We start from the raw sequence: 12,924 nt of genomic DNA, 5'->3' as shown, positions 1-12,924 counted from the left end.
AATTAACTTACAAGCAAGCAAAATATCTGGGGTTTGTGTGAGGCAGCCTAGGATACAAATGGTTAATTTTTGCCCCCAAATGTACATGCCACCAAAATCATTGATGCTGAATTCAGCTGAAAAGCTGCTTCTCCTTTTTACACAAACATATCAGCTCTTACTCATACTGACTGCACAATACGTTCAAATCAATTTTTATTGAGACCTCAACCATGCTGTTGTGGAAAGACTAACTGCTGTGAAATTTGGAATCAAAATGATAGGAGAATGGCTAAGAAAACTTTCTTTACAATTTGCTTTCACACACAAAATTAATCAACAGCAGTGTCCCATCCAGTACACATGAAGTATGTGTACTAACCCATTCTTGTCACCTGTGTAACATGTCTTATGTGGAAAATATATAGTTATTAGTATAGATAGTCAGAGAACAAATACATATCTAAGGAACAAATGCTGCAGTGAATGCATGCCTGGTGTGTATAAAGAAGTGTACTGACTTTGTTGGTTTATTTTTCTCCCACTTGAAAAGTTTGCTAGCTCAGTTTACAGTAGGAACAAAGTAATAAACTTGAGCTTTTAGTATGAGCAGATTTAGTATTTCATTACTATTTCTTAAGGGCCAAAAATGGCCTCAACCTTTAGCACAACTGCCAGATCAATATATGAGCCAGGAGGACATGTCTGGGCTCCAGCTACCCAACACTGCCTGTGCTCCCAGAGGAGTCTGTGGCAAGAGCTCCAACACATGTAAAATAGAAAATATTAAAATACTAAAGGAAAATACTCCTCAAATAGGGCCTTCCAGTTCCTCCTCTTGCAATGAATTCCCAATTGCTGTCTCATTTTTCCTCAGTGCAGCTGCATTTGCTTAGAGGAGCCACCCTGGAGCAGTGAGGGCAGCCCAGGCTGGTCTGTCCAGGCTGCAGGCCATGTGGGAAGGTCCCCTGGAAGCTTCATCACCCAGGCATTTTGGGGTTTACTTTGAAAATTGTGGTGACATGAATGGTTTCTCTGGTTTAACACCCCAGTCAAGTCTGTCCTGGGAGCCCAGTGGCAAAGTGCTCTCACGGTGGTGCCAGCTGACCGGAGAGTGACACTGTCCCACCTCCTGGGTGAGGTGAGGAAGAGCCCAGAATGGCAGCTGAGTGAGTCATCATGCCAGAAAAAATTTCTTTGCCACTCTTGGTGATTTCTACTACAACTAGCCCCACAACCAGAGAATTTTATAGTACCCCAATTTATAAAACACTCTAGGTATTTTAGAAATGTACTAAGTATATTAAATTGTGTTCAGCAAGTAAAGCAAGAAATGCTTCCTATGTGCAGAGAAGGCAATTATGCAGTAAGAATGCCAATGTTTGCATTTAATGAGTTTTATATTTCAGTCTCTGACTAGATCCAATCTTCAGTTTTAGAAATCTGCCTAGCCTTACAATGTCTGTAGCAGCAAACAGATAATGGTCCATACTGGAAAGAGTACAGCAAAGAATCAAGAATAATTGTAATAAACTGTAGATTCTCTGTGATTTTAATAGCCCTACTATACCTAAACATTATATGTGAATATACTGATTGTTTTTACAGTAGTTCTTCTTTCTGATAGTGAAAAGCAGTTTGGTTTTCTGATAGCTATTTAAAGGACACAGCTGGGCAAAATTTTACACTTTTGTATGCTAAAGCTTTTTGACAACTAACTTTGCCATTATCAACATTCATGGAGGAGAAAAGAAAACCTGGGAGTGCTTATTTCCTGTAGGTGTACATATTTCTATTGCAAATATTGTGCAAGTATATTGCTGGGATGAATATCCTCTATTCTTTTGCAAGGTCTTCTGAGAGATCATTGTATTTCAATAAAATTATATGAAGACAAACTTCTGGTTTCAGTAATTAGGTGAAAAAAAGACAAGACTATTCCTTCATGTTCAAATTTAACTCAAATACAAATGAGATAATGAGAACTGCTTAAAGCTTTATTGGTTCTTTTAATCTCTTAGCAGTGTTATGCTACAGGCCTGATAACATCATGATGTGGCTCATCAGGTATTCCCTTAAACACAGATTTGCCTCCAAGTGTAAACACAGGTGATTAATAATCTTTGCACTGTGTGGAGATACACAGATAACATTGCAATATGGATGTGAAGCAAGAGGATGAGGATATCTGAGACACAGAGAAATATGGGTAGCTATCAGAGATAAGGAAGGCCTTTAAAAACTTCATAAATATCTTCTAACATCTGATTTTCAGAATAGGCAATTTCAGTACAGTCGTACCTGTGTGGAACTATGAAAATAATTTTCTGCATCTTAAAGGCTCTAGTGTTTTTGCTATCACTGATAGTTATCTTGGGTAATTTAGCATATGCTCCAGATCTCAAAGGTACTCTTTGACATAAATTCAGTCTGAAATAGATGACTAGTGCTTGATCTCTTGTATGCATCAGAGAACACAGATAAGCAAAGTACATCATGTTATGCAATGCTATACATAATTATTTGCCCTCCTAATGGATTCCTTAATTGGGTCTTCTGAGCACTATGCTTAAACATTATCATTTTGCTAATGCTTACTATGTTTCACAATTTACTTTGCAGTAAATTAATGGCCTTCAAATGAGTGATCTAAAATGCAGCGACAGCTGCTTAAACAAGGGCAGCCAGACCAGTACATTTTTAATTCTCACAAGAAGTCTCATCTAAGTGAAATAAAACATGAGCATAGGCAGATTGATTCTGATGCTTCTTAATTGTTGATTTTAATCTGAGTTTTTAATATTCTATCTTAACCTTGCTTTCCCAATATGTTTGCATTAGGATCTGGTTCCTGGTTATGCCGGCCATATGTTCTTGTTTTTCACAGGATCTCAACCTTTATTGAAATAAATTTATTGAAAATAAATGTGACACGGAATTTTAGTACTTTTAGGCAGTGCTTTATGAGTACTTAGAGACCAAGCTGCTGATCAAGTGCTTGGTGCTGCACCTTGAACACAGAGATGCCAAAATCTGGGTGCATTTGGTGCCAGTGCTTGGGATCACATGACATGGTTAAAAGGGAAGTGATGGTTAAGACCTGCAGTGTAAAAGTGCATGTGGCTCAGCTCCAGATAAGCCAGTACCTTAAACTGTTACTGCACTGTCATTGCCTGCCATTCAGGGGGTCCAGCTGGAAAACAAGCCAGTGATGTGTTTGAGTTACTGAAGCAATAGCTGCCCACATTCATGTTACCAGACACTGACGTGCCATTCAGGTTTAACATGTTTGGCATTTTAAGTTTTGTATTCAGGTTTAACATGGCATTTAAGTTTTGCAAAAAATCTCATAGCTAGCACCTAAACTAATGGAACATATTTGAGTATTCTAATTTTTTTTATAATAGTGTGATGCAAAATCAATTGTAAAAATAGCAAACAAAGCCCAATATCCCTTCAGCCACTCCATTGCCCCTTATTAACTATATGCCTACCAGCTCTACATGGAAAGAACTGAGGGAGAAAACATTCTGTATCTTCTAGCTCCAGTAAAAACCCCCGAAACTATGTAATAAAATGATCACACTAGACTTTAAAAGGACAGGAGGTCTGCTGCAGTATAAAGTCTTGTCCACTTCTGAAGGAGTGAGAGAAATTCACTAATTTTGGAAGGATACAGGTCAAATCAGTCTGATTTCAGTAGCGTGAGTCTCTGCCTTCTGTTCCTATGCAAGCTGCTATCAGCAAGCTGCACTGCTGCTGAATTTTCTTCTGCAGGGCATGTGTGCTGCACAGCTGCTTTCCTTAACATCTTCTGTAGCTGAATACAAAGGTTAGAAACTGTAGGGAGAATTTACTGAAATAATTAAATTTAGCATTAACTTATCTATGTATCTGTTAATATTCCAGGTAATTTTAATAACTGCCAGAGCTACTATGAATGCCATGAAAGCCCTAGATGTCAAAGAGACAGAGAACATTTGCAATTAACCTGCAGAATCATTAACCTGCATTGAGTTTAGTCAGAAAATGCCTAAGCAAGGTGTTACATTTCCATCCTGTTTTCCTCTGCTGCTGTCCTTCATTCTATATGCCAGAAGAGAATCTGACTGTTGGAGATTAATTAGTAATTAAGAATTGCTTCAGAAACATCGCAAGTTCAGAGAAGAAAGCAACCTAATCATATTAGAAAATAGAAATCTAAATTCCAGTCTCCTGGGATTTTCTTTTGAGCAGGAAATTTAAATAACTTTCTTTTGACCATACCACATTGACCCCACTAACTAGATGTAATAAACAAATGGGAGATATTCAAGCTGACATTTGAGCAGTGTCAAAGCCTTCTAAGCTTGTTCTGAGTAGATTAGTAGATAAGTGCTAGCCTTCCTATTCTGGGATATGTTCCAAGGCAAGCATGAGGACTGATGATTTCATTTAACTCCAAAGTAGTCAACACTGTATACTTCAACAATGCAAATAATTTGCTTAATTCTTTTGACACACTACCAGTTGATGGTGATGGTGTTGTGATAAAAATACCTCTCTGCTTGGCACTCTATTTGAGGGCAAAAACTACATTTCCTCTGCTATTCAATCAGTATGTGAAACTGTCATTATTAGCAAGGGGTGTGCAGTTTTCTCAAAGATACATAGTGGATCTCATCTGCTGTATTCTCAGAAATATTGACATAATCATTTAAAAAAAAAGAGATAAAAACATCAGGGGTTTCACAGACTCCGTAATGTATTTGTAGACATTTATAAGATAGCAGCAAATAGATTGAGAGCCAGCTGCCTGTATTCCAGCAGTATTGACAAATCTGCAAGGGTTTTGGTTTGCTGTTGGGAGAAGCTTGCCAGCTATTGCTACTCATCCAGCTTTGCTGTATCTGTCAATGATAACAAGTCCACAGAGCTGCTTTCAAAAAGGCCCTTAAACATTTCCCAAATGCATCCTCATTGAGTGGAGTACATGCCTAAGTCTTTAGTACGTTCAGTGATTATGACTTGAATCCAATTCTAGCGCCTGACGTGGCAGAGGAGAATCCCTCTAATATGATTACCTTGCAGGACATCAATCTAAGGAAATCTTCAAAACAGAGCCTATAAAACAGAAAAATACTAGGCCTTGGCTCTTAGGACTGTAAACTTTTAAATAATGATTGCTCTGTCACTTGATTCTGTGAGACTGAAAGAAAAGAAAAAAAGGCAAGTTTTATCTCCAGCACTGAAACAACATTCCTAAACCTATTACACAGGCAATACTGGAAAAGTTTTCAGGTTTTATCCTCACCTATAGTAAAGCCAGACCCACAAAAAGGCTTAATTACTTTAAGTGGAGGTTAGTCAAAAAAGTTCAAAATGGTAATTAATTAAGCCATGAGTACCTCATTAGAGCCCTAAAGCTTCAGGAGACACCAAGCTTTTCCCAAAGAGGTTTCACACTGGAGGTATTACAAGCTTTGCAGGCTTTGCACCTCCTTATTTACCTTCCATTCCTTAGAAATGAGGGTTGCCTGTCGCTTTTGTGTGGTTACAGGCATTCAGCAGTGCACTGGCAAGACAGAGTTTGCATATGTAGCATACAGCAGCCAGAGTCATTTGCATTTGAAAGAAAGAAGGAAAATTTCTGTAGCAAATCATTTCTTCCAGCTGCGCTTTAACAGCAGAGAGTAAGCTGGTTGTCTGCAGCCAAAGACACAAAGTAAGGATGGGTTTCATGCTGTGAATCCAATTTAGATTCTTTTCAGAGGAAAGAACCTCAGCTTGGGATAAGTCAGGATTTCCAATGTGCTATCTCTTTGTCTCATCCTCCTGGCTGGTTTAGACATACCTCCTGCTCTGTGAGCGGATTGTAACTCCCAATCCCACCTGCCTGATGCAGGCCTTGTACAGAGAGGACAAGTGAGCAACACAAATCTGAAGATAGTGCCGGAAATTGGCCATTTTCAAAAGACATGCTGATATGCTGATCTTAGCTGAAGCCTTTGTGAACCAAAGCAAAAGGTCTTTTTATGTCCCCTTGGCAGTGTTTAGGAGATTATGTTTACAAAGATTCAGGAACTCAGCATTTCTGAGTGCTAGTTAATAGTTGCATTTGAATGCAAATATTAAAATGCATTTTTAAGGTATATTACAAAATTTATGGAGTATAAGAAATATATGACTTACCTAACATTTTTTTATTATTGGTTGCTCCTTAAAAATTGTTACCTAGCTGAAAAGTCACATTTTTCAGTTCCAGAGTGCCATTTGTTTTCAGTCTTCCACTGCAGTAAGGTAAATGCAACTTTGAGGCCCACAGTTCCATCACTACACAAACACAAAGCGCACACACCTTATGCTGCAAAGCACTGTCACCTTTTTTAATGCCCAGCATGATTTATTTCAGTAAAGTCTGAGTTCTGCATTTTCATTGAACATGTCAGTGAAATTTGTTGCCCTAATAGTTTCAGCCTTATGATATGCTATCTCCTATGAAATCAGGAATTTGGCTCACCTCATTCTGAGGGCCTACCTTGCTGTTAGAGAGCTGGAGTCTGATGTGCCATTAGAGCTCGTGTGATCTGTTCAATGCGGTCCCTTGGTGGAGCCCGGGGAGGAATTAATTGGATCCTAAAGCAGACACCTTAATTCGGCCACCTTAAAAGCTCTCCAGACTCTGCTCTCCAAACTCTGCTGTCTGTGTTGGCTCTGTCTCCGTTAGCTGCAATGACAGCTCGCCCACGGCTCCTAATGAGACATTTACCTGCTGGACTCCCCAGATCAGGGTGAGCCTCGAGGGCCAGAGTTTTCCCAAGGGTAAGGAGTCAGCCTTCCTCAAGGCACCTACAAATTTAAAATTTAAATCGTGTTGCACCACGAAATCACAGAGTAGTTCGGGCAGGAAGCGGCTTCTGGAGATCGATTAGTCCAACGCCCCAGCCAAGGCAAGGTCACCGGGAGCGGGTGACACGGGAAAGTGCCCAGGTGGGTTTTGAATGGGTCCAGAGAGGGAGACCCCAGGCCCCTTCCCGGGCAGCTTTCCCAGTCCTCTGCCACCCTCAGTGGAGAGAAGTTATTCCCATTTCTTAGGACAGGAGTAATTACAGATAACACACGCACACCGAAGCGCCGCCCGCGGCCCCGCTCGCCCGGCGGGCCCGGCAGGGGGCGCCGCCCGGTCGCCTGGCGGCGGCGTTTGGCCCATCGCGGCCGCCTTAGCCCTCCCCAGCCCCGGCCCCGGCCCGCCGCGGCTCCTCAGGGGCTGCCCGACCTCGGGGGCTCCGCCAGCCGCGCCCGCCGGCCGGGCCGGGCCGGGCCGCTGCCATGTTCACCAGCACCGGCTCCAACGGGTTCTGTGAGTACCGGCCCCGCCGCGGTCCGGGGAGGGCGGCGGCCAGGGGTGGGAGCGCGGGCGGCGCTGCCGCCGTCGGCCCCGGGGGAGCCGCTGGCTTCGGTCCTCCCTTGGCTGGACTTTTAAACTACGTGACGGCGGGAGGAGCCGCGGGTGTGTCTGTGTATGTGTCTGCCTGTCCGTGTGTCTCTGTGTGTTTATATGTACTTGTCTACATCGATACAGATCTCCGTGCCAAGATACGTATCAGAAAACGCAAGCAACCCCTCTTTTCTAAATGTGAAATTTAACTTATTTTTTAAATCCAGTTTATTGATAAGGCAAACGTAACGTGCCCCTAGCTCTGCACGGCACATGTAAATAATTTCGTGTCCCGGTGCTGCCTGAACTGACTTGGCAGGTGTGTGGGGCTGGCTCTGAGCTTGTTTTACAGGACAGACTCTGCAGCGTCTGGGGGCAGCAGTGGGGAGCTGACCTGCCTGCGCTGTGGACTTGGGCACCACAGTCCTAAGAGCAGGCGAGGACAAATGCTAAGTCAAAGCTTTGCTGACTAACTGCGTGCTCCTTGCAAAACGGGAGGGAGTGTCTGTCTGTCCGCCTGCTGAAGGGCAGGAGGGCTCTGCAGAGCTCTCTGAACGGGCTGGATCAATGGGCCCAGACTCAGCAGCAGGAGGTGCAGAAAGGTCAGGTGCCGGCTCCTGCACTTGGGTCTCAGCCACCTCAGGCAACACTACGGGTCTGGAGAAGAGGGGCTGGAAAACTGCCCGGAGGAAAACGATCTGGTGCTGGTTGACAGCCAGCTGAGCATGAGTCAGTGTGCCCAGGTGGGCAAGAAGGCCAATGGCATCCTGACCTGTATTAGCAATGGTGTGGCCAACAGGGCCAGGGCAGTGACTGTTCCCCTGTACCCAGCATTGGTGAGGCTGCACCTCAGGTGCTGTCTTCAGTCCTGTGCCCCTCAATTTAGGAAGGACATTGGGGTGCTGCAGCATGTCCAGAGAAGGGCAGTGGAGCTGATGGAGCATCTGGAATGCATGTCCTGTGAGGAGTGGGTGAGGGAGCTGGGCTTGTTTTGCCTGAAGAAAAGGAGGTTCAGGGGTGATCTTATCACTCTTTACAAGTACCTGAAAGGAAGCAAAGTGAGGCTTGCCTTCTTCTTGCAGGCAACCAGCAACACCAGAGAACTTAGCCTCAAGCTGTACCAGGGGAGGTTCAGGTTGGACATTGGGAGGAATTTCTTCACAGGAAGGATAATTAGGTATTGGAATGGGCTGCTCAAGGAGGTGGTGGAGTTGCTATTCCTGGAAGTGTTTAAGAAAAGACTGGAATGTGACACTCAGTTCCATGGTCTTGTCAACAAGATAGTGTTTGGTCAGAGCTTGGACTTGATGATCTCAGAGGGCTTTTCTAATGTAATTTATTCTGTGAAAGGGCCCTCTGACTAGGGGGGAATAATTCTGGCATTTAAAAAGGGATGTTAGTTGTAGCTGTATTTTGTATGAGGAATCCAAAGAAGGGAAGAATTTTTCAGATGGATCTGATAATACTGTACCTTGATTTGCAGCTCCTGATTTTTCATCTTTCCCTGTGCCCCCCCAGTATATAGATACTGTAGAGGGACTTTTCAATGGCATGTGTCTTTGTATAATTCTATGAGAAAGAATGGAGGAGGAAGAGTATCCTTGTTAGACTGAATGAGTGGAAAGTCATGGTCAGTATTTACAAGTTTTTCCAGGTTTGATCCATCAGAAGGATGAGTGGGAAATGGTTGTCATAAGAAACATATATATGGTAGGGAAAAAAACCTAGATAATATGTCATTCTGCAGAAAGAAAATCATAGACTGTCCTGATCTGGAAAAGACCCACAAGGATTATCCAGTCCAGTTTCTAGCCCTGCACAGGATAGTTCAAGAATCACACCATGTGCCTGAAAGCATTGTCCAAATGCTTCTTGAACTGTGTCAGGCTGGTACTGTGATCACTGCCCTGGGGAGCCTGTTCCAGTGCCTGGTCACTCTCTAGGTAAAGAACCTTTCTAACCTAAACCTTCCCTGACACAGCTCCACACTCAGTGTTGTGCTTTTTTTTCCTTCTCAAAAATAAATATGCAGATGTTCTTACTGACCTTACTGTTAACCTAAAGTGGGTTTTTACAGTAAGACTTGGCTGGTACAGGTGCACTGACAAACTCCAGTAGAGGCATGGATTTAGGTGCAGTGACATGTGCTCACTTAGGGCACAACTGTGGCAGTCTCAGGTGTGCCTGTGCCCTCAGAGTTGTTTCTGGGTGTGTAGCAGAAGTTGCTGCAGTAGCAGCAGGAGTGTGGGGTTCTGTCAGTGATGCACAGAATCTGATGGTTCAGGCAGTTAATGAGTTGGTGCCTGGTGTTGTATCAGGGAACTCTGTGTGTGTGTTCTGCCCTGGGGGTTTGGGAACCTCTGGCAGAAGGCAGTGTTGGTGGGCTATGGGACCTGTGTCAGTGACCCTGCATAAAGTAAGTGGACACCTGGTTCAGCAGCAGTAACAATGATCATGCCAGGTCACACTGAAGGCTCCTGCAGCCTGCTGTGCCACCTCTGACAGACTAATTGACATCTATAATGTTGGGACAAGGAGATGTAAATGCAAAAATAAACATACCTGGTACACGGTACGACTGTGAGATAGGGAAGCCAGGAAACAAAGGACACCACCTTTTAAAAGGACAAAGATAGTTTGCCTCTGCTGTGGAAACTGTTATCTGGAATAATGGAGGAGCTGGTATGCTCTGGAGAAAAGAGCCAGTGGCTCTGGGTACTAGTAAGAGACAGTGCAGATATATGCAGATGGCTTATCAGAACACTAACCCAGGTGAGCTGACTTGTCAGAGGGCATTGCAGTGTGCTCAGGGGGCATCCTGGCAGCACCTGGCTTTAGGTGGGCTTGACAGCTGGGCTGAGGTGCCAGACCCAGGCTGGTTGCTTGTGTTGCAGTCTGCTGGCAGCTTCAGTCCCGTGTACAATGCTGCTGAAACACTTGGGCAGTTCTGCAAGGGCTCACATGAGTGTGTGAATGGCCGGGCTGTTTGCTTTACTGCAGTGCTGCTTAGTTTGCCATGAGCAAAGGATGGTACACAGGAAGGCTTTGCCTTATAGGACACAAAGGCCTTACCAGCAGTTTAAACCAGTTAGACCAACACAAAACCTTTCTGCAGACATTGTAATATCCCCTCCCAATATTTTTCATGCTGTTTATGTACTAGTAGGAAAGTCTGTTAAGAGTTAGTCATTAAGGTAAAATTTGAGTCTATCTTTTAAAGTATATACACTTGTTACACCTGAAAAACATTTGACTACTTTGACTGCTGCACACAAGCTATTTCTTGTAGTAGGAGGGAGGAGAACCCTTTGAACTCACTAGTGCAACTTTAGCCTTTTACCTCTGTGAGCCTTGTAGTGCAGAGCTAGCAATTTGTTAAAAATCCCCAAGGCAAGAAGGGATCTCTGTGCTCCTCTGCTTGCATAACTGGCAGGACTGAACTCTGTTGTGCAGAGGCGTTGGGAAAATAATAAAGCGATGTAAATTAATGCTTTGTGGTATGACTGAAGGAAAAGTGAAGCATGTACTGAATACATAACACTTGTGCATAACAGTGTTATGCAGTACAGTACTATATGGGAAAGCAAATTAGCTTGTACATCAGCATGCCACTGTGCAGCCTGGTTAGCCTGAGCCCTGAAAGCAGCACAGCATTGAAGGCCACAAAACTGTGGCTATTCTGCTTCTGCAGAGCTAGCTCTGTTCATTTCAAGCTCGTGTGGGGATCTCCACATGGTTTTGTGGTACCTGTTATTTCTGACAGTGTATACTAAAAGTAGTATGGTAACAGCTCTGGTTAGAAGGAGGAAAAGTTTGCTGAATAGGGTGAATATTTTTGATACTTTCAACCTGAATCAGTTTCTATTCCAAGTATTGCTTTTAGAAACAAAGCTTTTCTTTTTTTTCTTTTTCTTTTTGTATCTCCTTTTTTTTAATTTGTGACCTAGGCTTCACCTAGCAGTTTTCTAAACAGTAAATGTATAGGCAAGTGGTTTGATTACAGTCTTGCCTGTACCTTTAAAAAATAGATTTAAAGCATGATCACAGGTTTCTCTATTAACTTTCTTAATACTAATATTATTCACCTCTCAGCTTCTGGATTGAATTTAGAAGCATTTGGTGAAGAACTGTTTCTGCAGTGATACTCTTACTTGCAAATGAACATCACTGCTGGTTGGTTAGCCAGCTGAAGGTTCTTGGACAGGTCTTGGAATACAATAGATTGATATCTGCATGATGGCTTAATGCAGGAAAAACAATCACTCAAAATGCAGATTCTGTAAGTGGGTTTGGGAAGTACTGTGGATTCAGTTGTGTATTAGTTATAGTTTAATTCACAGATCTTGTGTATGAGCATTTCAAAACCGTTTTGTGGGTATTTTGTGCTATTACAGTAACACCCAGCAGTTAATTGTGTGTTTGAAAGTGACATGCCTGCCTTATAGCAGCTGGGTTTGGGAAATTTGCAGGTGAAAGTGGAAAAAAAGAGTTGTTACACAGCATGTTTTCTGCAGCTGCTGTGTGAGCTCAGTAGGGATCCCCACAGAAATTGCCCTGAGCTGATTTGAACTTCGGCAGCCGCTGCTCATCAGCCGGCTCATCACTTCCCATCAACCGGCAGTGAGATCCTGTCCCAAGTCAACACTTGAGTCCTGAGCCTGGAGTAGCAGTCCGGGGGGTGAAGCTGTTCCTGCAAGGGCTCTTGTGCCACAGTAGCTTGGTCTGGCTGCCTGCTTTGCTATGCCCATCTGCTGTCTCTTCATCTGTGAGTAGTGAACAGGCAGGGACAGGAAATAATTTCAAAAACTGTAGTTGTTGCTGTATCTTTTCATTCTTGCCATTAGTGCTGTGCTGATTTCTGAAGCTGCAACTCAGGCAGTTGTGCCATAAACCTCCCCCTCTGTTTGTGACAGATGGACACTTGTGTCCTTCACTCTCTGTACTGTAAAAGAGGCACAGGCAACCAGCAGAGTAGTAGGTTCTGGAAGAAGAGGATCTGTGAGCTTTGTAGTAAGTGCAAGGGTGGAATGTGGAGGCTTAGAAGTGGTTTTCTCACCTATGTCACATTCTGGGATCAGCTTTGCATTGCACAGTTGGTAGTATGAAGGTTGGGACACTTGCCCATGAGATTATGAGGGCAGTTTTGGGGGAGAACTTCTCCATTGCACCAGGAGGAGGCAAAGATCTGTAGTGGAAGCTAATTCCTTGCTCTTCATCATACTGTGAGTGTATTCTGCTGGTTATTACCAAAATTTCTCTGGGTACTTAGGTGGATGCTCAGTAGATGTGTTGCAGCACCAGTGCTATAACTGCCTGTTGTTTGAAAGAAATGCCGCTTAAGGAGCACTTTGGGATTGCAAATTTATTCCAAGATCTTTGAAGACAGTATTTGATATGTTTTAACTTTCAAGGTCAAAATGAGTGTTTATCCTTTCATTCTTTTTTCTCTATGTGGTATAAAGACACCATGCTGCCAGCAGACTGGTGCCCTGGTAGGTTTGTGGTAACTAGTTCCATCTCATCCATGC

General features: G+C 43.3%; 1 protein-coding gene across 1 annotated transcript in view; it reads left to right on the top strand.

Annotated features, from left to right (window-relative positions):
- Positions 1-7,199: 7,199 nt before the first annotated feature.
- The window catches only part of UBAC2 (UBA domain containing 2), an 87,524-nt gene continuing 81,799 nt past the window's right edge, over positions 7,200-12,924 (top strand). The window contains exon 1 of the mRNA XM_064712278.1: positions 7,200-7,318. Coding sequence (XP_064568348.1) covers positions 7,288-7,318 — 31 coding nt within the window. The 5' untranslated portion in view covers positions 7,200-7,287. The remainder of the gene's footprint in view (positions 7,319-12,924) is intronic.

Source organism: Zonotrichia leucophrys, chromosome 1 (genome assembly GCF_028769735.1).
Source record: "Zonotrichia leucophrys gambelii isolate GWCS_2022_RI chromosome 1, RI_Zleu_2.0, whole genome shotgun sequence".
Taxonomy (NCBI): domain Eukaryota; kingdom Metazoa; phylum Chordata; class Aves; order Passeriformes; family Passerellidae; genus Zonotrichia; species Zonotrichia leucophrys.
The sequence above is the reverse complement of the archived record's forward strand: the minus strand, read 5'-3'. Positions and strand labels throughout refer to the sequence as shown.